The sequence below is a fragment of the Garra rufa genome, chromosome 1, assembly GCF_049309525.1.
Source record: "Garra rufa chromosome 1, GarRuf1.0, whole genome shotgun sequence".
Lineage (NCBI taxonomy): Eukaryota > Metazoa > Chordata > Actinopteri > Cypriniformes > Cyprinidae > Garra > Garra rufa.
In genome coordinates, this window is record NC_133361.1 from 58,455,026 (window position 1) to 58,467,490 (window position 12,465).

Below are 12,465 nucleotides of genomic sequence, written 5' to 3' on the forward strand. Positions count from 1 at the left end.
GTACTGTGGCTGCCGACGCATCATCCAAGTGGATGCTGCACACTGGTGGTGGTTGAGGAGAGATCCCCCATATGATTGTAAAGCGCTTTGGGTGTACGGAAATACACAATGAAAGCGCTATACAAATGCATTATTCATTCATTCATTCATTATTGTCACATGCTCATTAGACTCTCCCTCATTGGTTACCCTGACAATTATTATATTAAAATTTTAATAACATTTTAATACAGTACTTTACAGGTATGATTGTCAATGCATCAAAGTAAGTGTTCTTCTTTAAATCATGACAAAAGATTAAAACATACTGATTTAAAAGTAAAACTTCGAACTTAACATTAATTTTTTTTTTAAATAATGGAATTAGAAACAGTCATGAAGGTTTACTAAATACACTTAAGTGGACTTTTATTCATTCATATCATTTTGTAGGTCACTGCAGGTTTAGGTACAGTTCTACGCAGCTCACTATATTGGAACAGAGCTATATTCTTCCCTTTTTTGAGACCCTCTTCCTCTCTAAAAACACTATAAACAGCTGAAACTGTGAGTTCTTGGAGATGCAGAGCAGAGTGAGTACTCTTTGCATCTTTGTTATGGCAGAGGCTGCTGGACAATGGGAACACTCTATTTTCAGAATAGTATAGTATTGCTTTAGTATGTAATATCTTAATCTGAGTTTTTGATTGGACTATCAAAAATTACAATTAAAAATAGTACATATTAATTTTTTTAACAGGATGTCACTTATATACAATTTGATGTCATGATATCCTTCCTCTTTTTACAATTTCTACACTGATTCTTGGGGAAAATCTTAAGACTTTTGCTGATTTAAAATGTGTTCAAATTAAGTTCTACATTTTAAGTTCTGTGGGTTCAGATTCTGCACAGATAACCCCATCAGATACACTGCCATAACTTACTTCTGCTGAATGGCTTAAAACCCTTGGGAAGTGCTTGTTTCTGTTCCTGAGACTGCTTCCAAAGCGTGACTGAATGGTCCTTTATCCTGAGCGTATAAAGCATGATTACAGATAAGCAGATAAGGATAGTGGGTCATAACTGTGCCGACTAGGCAAAATGTGCTTGTGATAAACCCTCTCATCCTACAACATGTCTCTGAGAGATGAGACACGCTAGTGTTAGGCCTGGATTAACGGAGAGAAGAGATTGCAACAGGTCTGTTGGTCCCGCTGGAGTTGATGGTTTGTGGGGGGTTAAGCTCTGACTAATCTCCACTGACGCCCCATGAAAACACACGGCTGTGGATGAGGGGGAAGTGCAGTTTCTATTTAAAACACCATCATGACTAGTGCTGTTAAAATCCATTGCTGTCCCAACATGAACCAAACCACAGCTGATAGCTCTGTTCCAAAAACTAGTAAGAGTGAAACTCACAAAACATGTCTGGGACCATCAAGATTTTTTTTGCACTTTGACTGTTAGTTCTTTTAATCGTGTAGTTTCTTATTTCTCTTTTAATCTTTGTAGCAAAAGTTGTCTAACATTAAAAAAATCATATTCGAAGATGAATGCATATGAATTGGCAGGATGTTTTCATCGATGCATCAAGAAAATGTGCAAAGACTTGTAGAAGCAAACTAAAATGGCATGGTTGCTTCAGCAAATGTATTTTTATCTTATGTTTGCTTTGGTTGGGTTTAAGGTCTGGTGCAACGTTATTTCTTCAGTAAGTGGGAAAGCCAGTGATGAGAGCACTGAACAAGACTATTTAATAATTCAAATATATTCAATAGGAAGGAAATCCTACTTAATGGATTTGATCCATTCTTCTTTCTCCTCTGGTGTGGGTGCTGATATCCTGTAGACGACGTGGTTTCCCTCCACCACCCTTCCGTCTGCCTCTGTCTTACACGCCTTGATCACCTGGCCTTTATGGTTGGGATTGTACAACTCGAAGCAGTTCTACATGAGGAGATAAACAAAATGTAAGGCATGACGTTTTCATAATCTCGTAGAGTTTAACATTAACTTTCAAGTTTGTTTGGGCACTCACAGGTTTCCGTGGTTCCTCCACCTCTCTGATGCTGAGGTTCTCGAGAGGAATGATTCCACGTGGTTCCTTGTCCTGTAGGCACAAGAAACCCATCAAAATGCATCTGGGATGAGAATAATCCCTCAAACCCTCAGACAGGACATGGTGTAGACCAGGGGTGCGCAGTCCTTTTTCTGGCAATCTATCTTCCTGCAAAGTTTCTGAACTCTGCATGTATGTAGGTCTCCAGAAACAGGACTGAGCACTCCTGATGGAAACCCCAGAAAAGATGACTACTTACTGTTGTATACTCAAAATAGTACAAGCAGTTGTCGGTCAGAATAAACCATCTCCTCTTCCAAGTTTTTACACGTCCACCTACAAATAAAATTAAACAGAACTTATCAACCATCAAACAGAAACTAAATCAAGGCCAATGACCCAGTTTCTGAGCAGTGAATTACTAGAGACAATGCAACAATGACAACATACAGCTGCTGTTTGTCATTTCTGGAATATCATCAAGAATATCGTCTGGTCGAGCACTCATTTATTTGCAGATTAACTTGCCAAGTTTAGTTCTGCATAATCACAATGTAATAGATTTTTCAGTGTTATAATGTTGTAATATTTTCTCCTGTCCCATTTAACAATCTCTGTAAACTATGAATTGGCTGAACTCCTGAAGAGTTCGAGACTGTCCTAAATACCAGCCTCAGCCCTTGTTGTCCTCATTCGAATGACATAATGCAACATAGACAATTCATCTCCAGTGCAAGCTCTGCAAAAAGACACACTGAAGCCATGAAGAGGCTGGATCTGTATCAACCTGCTAATAACAAAAAGGATAGTAGTGGACTACAACAAGGCCAGAAGTCTACATCAAGTATAGCATTTAAGACAGAATTAAAACAATGCTCCGTATTTTGGAGCAGCCAGATATGTCAATGGTGTAAGTTTGGTGGAACAATGGCAAGACAATATGAAAACTTGATTGGAAAAAGTTAAGCCTTGTTCAGATTCTCAGTCCAAATGGAATCTGATTTTAATGTTTGACTGTCCACACTGTGTTTTGCAACTGTTCAGAACTGATTTGTGTCTCGTCACGCTCTTTTGTTTTACTGATATCTGCATTAATTTCTATGAAAACCAAGTTGAATTGGTATGCCTACACTAAAAAACAATAACAGCATTATAGTTTACACTACCTGATCTCAGGACGAAAATTTACCTGTGGGAACCTTTTCGCAAGATGCGAAATACTGTATGTACAAGTACATACACTATATTGCCAAAAGTATTCGCTCACCCATCCAAATAATCGGAATCAGGTGTTCCAATCACTTCCATGGCCACAGGTGTATAAAATCAAGCACCTAGGCATGCACACTGTTTTTACAAACATTTGTGAAAGAATGGGTCGCTCTCAGGAGCTCAGTGAATTCCAGCGTGGAACTGTGATAGGATGCCCCCTGTGCAACAAGTCCAGTCGTGAAATTTTCTCACTCCTAAATATTCCACAGTCAGCTGTAAGAACATGGAAGCGTTTGGGAACGACAGCAATCAGCAAGCTACGAAGTGGTAGGCCACGTAAACTGACGGAGCGGGGTCAGCGGATGCTGAGGCGCATAGTGCAAAGAGGTAGCCAACTTTCTGCAGATTCAATTGCTACAGACCTCCAAACTTCATATGGCCTTCAGATTATCTCAAGAACAGTGCGCAGAGAGCTTCATGGAATGGGTTTCCATGGCCGAGCAGCTGCATCCAAGCCATGCATCACCAAGTGCAATGCAAAGTGTCAGATGCAGTGGTGTAAAGCACGCCGCCACTGGACTAGAGCAGTGGACACGCGTTCTCTGGAGTGACGAATCGCGTTTCTCCATCTGGCAATCTGATGGATAAGTCTGGGTTTGGCAGTTGCCAGGAGAACGGTACTTGTCTGACTGCATTGTGCCAAGTGTAAAGTTTGGTGGAGGGGGATTATGGTGTGGGGTTGTTTTTCAGGAGCTGGGCTTGGCCCCTTAGTTCCAGTGAAAGGAACTCTAAAAGCTTCAGCATACCAAGACATTTTGGACAATTTCATGCTCCCAACTTTGTGGGAACAGTTTGGAGCTGGCCCCTTTCCTCTTCCAACATGACTGTGCACCAGTGCACAAAGCAAGGTCCATAAAGACATGGATGATAGAGTCTGGTGTGGATGATCCTGACTGGCCTGCACAAAGTCCTGACCTCAACCTGATAGAACACCTTTGGGATGAATTAGAGCGGAGACTGAGAGCCAGGCCTTCTCGTTCAACATCAGTGTGTGACCTCACAAATGCGCTTCTGGAAGAATGGTCAAAAATTCCCATAAACACACTCCTAAACCTTGTTGACAGCCTTCCCAGAAGAGTTAAAGCTGTTATAGCTGCAAAGGGTGGACCGACGTCATATTGAACCCTATGGATTAGGAATGGGATGTCGCTTAAGTTCAAATGCGAGTCAAGGCAGCTCAGCAAATACTTTTGGCAATATAGTGTATCAATGCAGTTTCCAACAGAAATGAACACTAGAGGCGGTAAAACAGAAAGCACTTGTAATCGGTTTCATACACAGTTATGATTACAGCTCCATAGGTTTCGCTTTCCAGATGTAACAAGCTTGCTCAGTAGCTCAGCCGGCATGGAACCGGACTTAGGATGTGGAATCCTTGGGTATGAATCAAAAACATGACTCACGATGAAAGAGTTTACAGATGAGAGATTAAAAAACATTTTCAACGTTCACACTTACTTCATATGACCAGATTCCAATCGGATTTGGACTGACAGTCTGAACTGTCTTTATTATTTTTCCAGTTGTATTTAGAACACTTGTGGTGCCTTTAACATTATCTTCAAGAACCAAAGTCGAAATTCCACATGGAGAATCTGCTGAATCTTTCAGAAAACAATACAGCTCTAATCTGTGAATTCTTCACTGCCAGTGCACAACTCCAACTCAATTTCAACTCCTAACCACAGCAAACGAAAACAGAAATGTCTGGGAGCAATGCTATGACAATGAGAGAAGTTATTTGAGACAGATGTCAAAGAGAGCTAGCCTTATTTGGTTTATTCTTCAGAGACAGTCACACAACAGTCTTTTACGAAGAAGACAGACCTTTCAAGAGTGTTCTAGATTGCATTTTACAATTGAATTAGTCACCATGTCTCATGCCAAACACAGAAATGCCACTATCATGCTGTGCAAAAAAACGATACATATATATATATATAGACATCTCTCGCGCACCCCCACACACTGCATGTTCACATATACATTAAAGCCTCTGACTCATTTGCAGTCATATCTTTCCCCTGCTGTATTCTAGAGCGAGCGGCACTCTTCTGTTCTGTTTTTGGCTGCAATAACATGGTGTATCCAGCACAATGCTGCCTCAGGCTTATCTACCCCCCCCCTCCTGACTCCAACATCTTCCCACAGATGCTGAACGCACATCCGCATAGAAACGCATGGCACAGAGAGACTAGAGTCGTGCTATCTGCAGTTCCCTACTTGCGAATCTATTCCCATGTCGTACTTTCACTGTCTCTGATGTTCATCTGTATGATGCCGCCACAAAGATGGCAGCATGAGAGACATTCAAAGCACTAATGCAGCTCATGGAGTGACGGCTCAATGAAGGCCACTCACAAATGGGAAATGAGGGTCGTCTCTAGGGTAAGAGATTGCAAGTGATGTTTAATGACGTGTGGCTTTCAGTGAAGGAGATGAATGGTTGAGGAATGATGACACAATCCCAATTACTTCTATTAAGACATGCAGGCTTCTGTTAGTTCCTGGCCAACAGGGTAAAGATCAGGATACCTTCATTTGGACAATACTTTAGACAATAGTTGTCCAACAATATAGTTATAAGTATGCAGATATATAAGATACCATTGACTTTAATAGCTACACTCTTAAAAATAAAGGTGCTTTAAAAGGTTCTTCACAGCGATGCCATAGAAGAACCATTTTTGGTTCCACAAAGAACCATTCAGTCAAAGGTTCTTTAAAAAAACATCTCTTTCCTACCTTTTCATAATCTGAAGAACCTTCTTTTGCATCAAAGAACATTTTGTGAAACAGAAAGGTTCTTCAGGTGTTAAAGGTTCTTTATGGAACCATTTAGACAAAAAAGGTTCTTCTATTGTATTGCGAAGCACCTTTATTTTTAAGAGTGTACCCAGGCTTAGTGGCAATACGTGCTTCTACCGACATTTCTGCAAAACAATTTTAACATGCTGTGAGAATTGAAAACTGATACTTTTGTACGTTAGCGTCACTTATACAGCTTCATATGTACAGTATGGGTAAGTTGCTCAGCAGTTGACTGTTCGACAAAACAGCTCAAACTCACGTAGAACGAATTTAAAACACACCGAATGTGTTTTTATATCACTTTTGCATATGTTAACACTATCGGACAGATTTAGAGTTGGGTTTGGGTTAGAGGGTTTGTCATTTTCCAGCACAATAACATTAACCTGCTGCGACACACTCCCTAGACATTTTAGTTCTGAACCGTGCAATACAGGTCTGAAGCCACACAATTAAAAAATGCAGCAATAGACCTTTTTCCTGAGTAAATGATGAGCGCCGCCATTACGAATTCTAACGTCAGATTGAATGCTTTTCTGTTCCGGTTTCCATAGGAACCCATTCAAATAGCGTCCATCTGTTTTTAATGTAGCTACCTTCCGCTGCTTCCTGTCATCTACACACTCATTAAAGTCAGGCACTGACAAATGACGGTCATTGCGACATTGCCAAGTGATGGCGCTATGGAGCCATGTGCTTTTTAAAAACATTTTAATAGGTTTAACATTAGTTTATTAGCTCGGAATATACCCTAATTTGACTAGAAACAATGCAGGCCGGAAATGCAAAGCATTCTTTCAGTTAAGAGTCGGACTTACTTCCGTGTTCAGGAAAAACGTCTATACTTGCCTGTATTAACGTAATAAAAACATGGCCATGGTAACATATTGAACGCATGTTTTATCGACATGGACATGACACTTAGACACATTATTTGACAGAAATTTCAAAATTAGGCCATTTTACTTTCAAATGTACTTTCAGGTATTAATTGGAATATGTCACCAACCACACTTCTGTGCATTAAATAAATGTAAATAAATTCAACCTATACATTTATAATTAATCAGTTTTATTAGCTTCTATTAATACTGATGAATTATAAATGTATATGTTTCTAAGTCAAATTAATGTTTCTAATGTTTTCTAGTTAATGTTTCTAACTTTTGGTAACACTTAATTTTAAGGACCAATTCTCGCTATTAAATAGTTAGCATGATTATTACTAGCATATTGGCCCTTTATTAGTACTTATAAAGCACATATTAATGCTTTATTCTACATGACCATATTCTAGATTCCTTAATGTGCCTCCATACTATACAAACTATACCTTATTAACTACTAATAAGCGGCAGATAAGGACTTTATTGAGGAAAAACTTGTAGTTAATAGTGAGTTAATAGTTTTCTATTCTAAAGTGTTACCATTCTCATTCACACTTTGTTTTAAGGTTCAGTCCTTGCAAAACAAACCATTAATTACGACTTTTGCCTCAATAAACTCCTAATTTTCTGCTTGTTAATAGTTAGTAAGGTAGTTGTTAAGTTTAGATATTGGGTAAGATGTAGAATATGGTCATGCAGAGTGTGCTTTATAAGTACTAATAAACAGCCAATATGCTAGTAGTACACATGCTAATAAGCAGCTAGTTAACCGTGTAAATTGGTCCCTATACTAATGTGTTACCCTATTCTCAAGTAAGTACAGTACTTGTTTGTTTTTTATCAGATTTAATCCTTTCATTTCCTTCGTCGAGTACAAACATTTTCAGTGTACATTCCCACAAAACCAACCAGGATATTTTTAGTGAAGAGAACCATAATTATTTGAGTGGAAAAAGCTCCCCACCGCTTACTGCTGAGGGGGAAACATAAAGATTGTGTGGGTATACTGTGTACCTTCATTATTACAATGTATACAAGACTCCTGGGACATTACTTAGTAAACAAGGAATTTGTGTCCCGAGCCAGACAATACAGCCAAGGTGTGCCACTAAATCAGACCATGTGCACTAAACTGACCTCTGACCCCAGCAGCAGCCAGTCAGAGAAGAGCAACCCAATAATATACATATCCCCACAGACAGGAAGTAGGAAGGCCTTGAATGACAGTCAGGAAAGGATAAAATGAAGGTTACAGGAGATGAAAAGAGGCGCCAGAGGTTGAGATGAGGGAATGATGGGATAGATCTGTCCTGGTTACGTACCTCCTGTAGAGACAGCCAGTCACAGGACAGAAAATGAGGGCAGGGGTCAAAGGACAAAGTGTGTAAGGAAAACAAGAAGGAATGTCCAACATCAATACATGAAAAACAAAGCACCACCACAACACATACAAATACACATTTAGGATAGAAATGACACACATTATGTTCGGAGATGGGAGACGAGACATCAGAAACACACAAACTGTGCCATCTGATGCTTGACAGATGAATAAAAGAGCCACATACAAATGAAACACATCAGTTTTTGTATAGACATCCCTACAGGGATTCATTCGTGGATCCAGATCGGCTCCCTCCAAAAAAAAAAAAAAACGAATCTTGTAAAACCAGACATTTGACTATCGGCATAATGTCTGGTCCACATCGGAGCTTATTCAATAACTGCACACTAAAAACATCTACTGTAAATAGCAAGTCATAGTTTTGTTTTCACATGCCATTTAGAGGTGTTTTTTTTTCTGAAATAACATTTCTTCGCAGTCTCTGCAAAGGGTTGTACAGAAAATTTGTATCGACTTACTCACTGCAAAAAAAAAAACGCTTTTCTTACTTAGATTTTTTGTCTTGTTTCCAGCCAAAATATCTAAAAATTATTAAATCAAGAAGGATTTTCTAGACGAGTAACAATTATTGTCTTGTTTTCAGAAAAAAACGAGTCAAAATTAAGTGCGTTTAACAAAATAATATGCAAATGAACATACTAATGTCTTATTTTTCATAACCATATTCAGGGGTGTAAAATAGTAATTTTACTTGATTACTGTACTTAAATATTATTTTTGGGGATTTGTACTTTAATCAAGTACAATTTAAACTGACTACTTGTACTTGTACTTTTACTTGATTACATATTTGAAGAAAAAAAAAATGTACTTTTGACCCATGCAATGTATTTTTGGCTATTGCTACAAACATACCCCAGCGACTTAAGACTGGTTTTGTGGTCCAGGGTCACAAATAAATAATTAAAAGATTAATTATCCTTTTAGACAGTGACGTTTAATAGACACCACAAAAAGTGGCCTTTCAAAGCGTTAATGTTGTTTGTTTAATTCTATGACTCTTCTCATTAATTTAACCCATTGTATTCTGTTTCATATTGTAATATGTTTTATGTCTCTGCATCAAATCTAGCTCTTCAAAGGGATAGTTCACCCAAAAATAAAAAAATTCTCTCATCATTTACTGAACCTCTGTCATGCCAGATGTTCATGACTTTCTTTCTTCAGATGAACACAAGCAAAGATTTTTAGTGAATATAATGCAAGGGGACAGGACCACTTCAGAAACCAAAAAAAGTGAACATGACGGTCAAGTTTAAAATATTAGTCTTTGTATTTTGTGTTCATCTGATAAATGAAAGTCATATGGAATGGCATGAGAGTGGAAAGGATGGAGTTTCCTTTTAATACCTTTCCCTGTTTGTTTGTTTTTTTCGGTGTTCCGCTGTGCTTCATTTTAATTGTTGTTGTGGCACTAGATATACGTGTTTGACCTCTGCCATTGCATTTTGCATCTTTCTCTCCCTTTAACTATACTTCTGTATGTCTGCCAGTACTTTTACTTTGTTAATACTTGAGTACAATTTTAAGTTCTACTTTTTTACTTTTACTCAAGTATGTTTTTGGCCAGATACTTGTATTTTTAATTGAGTAAAATTTTCACTGAATATCTGTACTTTTACACCTCTGACCACATTTTAGATCTCTTACTCCAGCCTCATGTCTAAACTTTTTAACTATTGATAAGCAGCAAATTAGGAATTTATTGAGGCAGAAGTTGTAGTTAATAGTAAGTTAATAGTAAGAACAGGTCTCTAAAATAAAGTGTGACCTAGTTTACTTTATACTAAGTGCAAAATCATTTTTTATCAAAGCTCTAAAATCTATTCAGATCTTTTAAAGATTTGAGGCCAGTAACCTAGCAAAAAAGACGAAATACAGTAAACTCTCCCTCAGAAAACTCACATTGTGCCACTTATAAACATCACTCTGTACCCAGACAGACAGAAAAAAAGTATTATACTGTTATCCAATCAGATTCGAGTTTGCCAAATCCATTTTACATCAGATTACCCAGTAAAATGGGTTGTGAACGGTGTTTCAATTGGGTGTTACACACTTACTTTTTTCTTAATTATGTGCCTCTTCCTCTTCTGCCAGGTCCAACAGGAGCCCTTGTTCTAGCACCTCATAATTTATCAATTAAAGCACCACAAGGCTGTCTGTGCACGCTGACATTTAAAAGAGTAGCAGAAAGTATACTACATTCTTCTTGATACTCCTGCCTTCATCTTATTCTTGCCTCCCCACAATATGTTTCTCCACTAAACTGCACACTTTTCATTAGTGGCTCTAAACTCTATTTGTCAGGTGCTCTGTCCCTATGAGACGGCGTACTTCTGCTGAAGGAATCCCTCGCAGTGATGTGAAAAACCCATTAGGATGTTAATGAGCAGCACTGTGTTCACAGCTTTCCCTGACACCACCTACAGGCTCCGACAGAACGCAGTGTAAAACCACAATCTCGACAGAAAATATCAGCCAAAGAAGCTGTAAGAGTCTGGTTCTGACCTAACTTGAGCAGCCAGCCCTCTCTGTCCGGGTTGAAGAACGTGTGTGTGAGGTCGTTGCCATCATCCTCTGGGATTTTGAAGGGCTCGCTCTTGATGCTCTCGTACAGGTTCTGCGAGAGAGAGAAGGGACATTAGCGCTCTTAATGTACACGCGTTTGCCTCTGTAAAATATTTAAAAGAGTCCTATGGCTGCTGCTATATTAATAATGATCAGATCAGAGGTTTAAAGTCTGCCATATGGAAGGTGACCCAAATGAGACTGAAAGAAACAGGAGTTAGTAGAACTAAAACACAGCATAGTTGACCAGCTTGGCTACCAAACAGAAAGAAAAAAGACTTCATCTTCTTACTTCATCTGTTATGTTGTAATACATTATTCATCATTAATGGCTAAATGCATCGTCTATAATTTCAGCTTTGGCAATCAGAGATCGAATTACCCGGAGCAGCTCCTCTGGCAGGTCTCCTCCGTCATTAATGCCTCTGTTCATGGAGATGAAACGCTCTACGGCGGGTTTGTCCCTGACGTTGGGGTTGTGAAGACTGGTGTTTAACATAATAATGGCAAAGGACAGGACATAACATGTGTCTGCAAAGACAAAGCAGATAAATAACTCAATAACTACACGTACCACACAAGTAATTGCACAGTTAAAGGTGTTGTAAGTCTTTTTTGGAAATATCACACATTATTTTGTCCTTAATATCTGATAGAGAGCTCTGTAAAAGGTGAAAAACAAACAAACAACCAAAAAAAAAAAAAAAAATGCATCTGTGTCTGTCCTTCACTCCATAAATAGCAATAATAATAGTGGTCTACTTTTAAATTTAAGTGGCTAATACACTGCAAAAAATGCTTTTCTTACTTAGATTTTTTGTCTTGTTTCCAGCTAAAATATCTAAAAATCCTTAAAGTGCCCCTATTATGCCTTTTCAAATATGATATTTCATGTAGTGTGTCATGTAGCTGTATGTGAACATAAACTATCTGCAAAGTTGTGACGCCGACAGTGCACGACAAATGAAGTTTTTGTCTATCAAAAAAAAGAGTCGGCTCACATTCGCCTAAACGAGTCGTCAGCAATTCAAATCTTTTTCTGTTACGGCCACACGTCACGAACTACACATTTGCATAATGTCCGCCCACATTCTATGTCGCGAACAACTTGCCCGCCCACAAACAGTACAATTTGCACGTGGATTACATCATGTCAAGAAGACGCTGTATCCTGTGCTGAGAGTAAATTTCCGAAAGAGTAATCTACAAAGAATGAGTGGTTAACATTCATTTTTTTTCAACAACACCTCAGCAGTACAATTCCAATCTTGTGTTCGCGTCATTTTACTGATGACTGCTTTTCCAATCTTGGGGAGTAACGTTGCAACGCGGGATTCACCAAACGCTTGGTTTTAAAAAATGGATCAGTGCCCAGTTTATTTGGACCGGCTTGCTCCTCTGAACTTCTACCTGTAAGTATGATTAATAATTGATGATTGTATTTTCTAGCGATCGTTCAAAATATGTCTTTGTGTACG

At 38.6% G+C, this 12,465-nt stretch overlaps 1 protein-coding gene across 1 annotated transcript in view; it reads right to left on the reverse strand.

The window, feature by feature from the left end:
- Positions 1-12,465, reverse strand: part of cyth3b (cytohesin 3b) — a 51,543-nt gene that overhangs the window by 3,300 nt on the left and 35,778 nt on the right. Inside the window, exons 8-12 of the mRNA XM_073843371.1 lie at positions 11,370-11,518; positions 10,928-11,039; positions 2,301-2,377; positions 2,021-2,092; positions 1,775-1,929 (exon numbers count right to left, since the gene is read on the reverse strand). Of these exons, the coding sequence (XP_073699472.1) occupies positions 1,775-1,929; positions 2,021-2,092; positions 2,301-2,377; positions 10,928-11,039; positions 11,370-11,518 (565 nt within the window). The remainder of the gene's footprint in view (positions 1-1,774; positions 1,930-2,020; positions 2,093-2,300; positions 2,378-10,927; positions 11,040-11,369; positions 11,519-12,465) is intronic.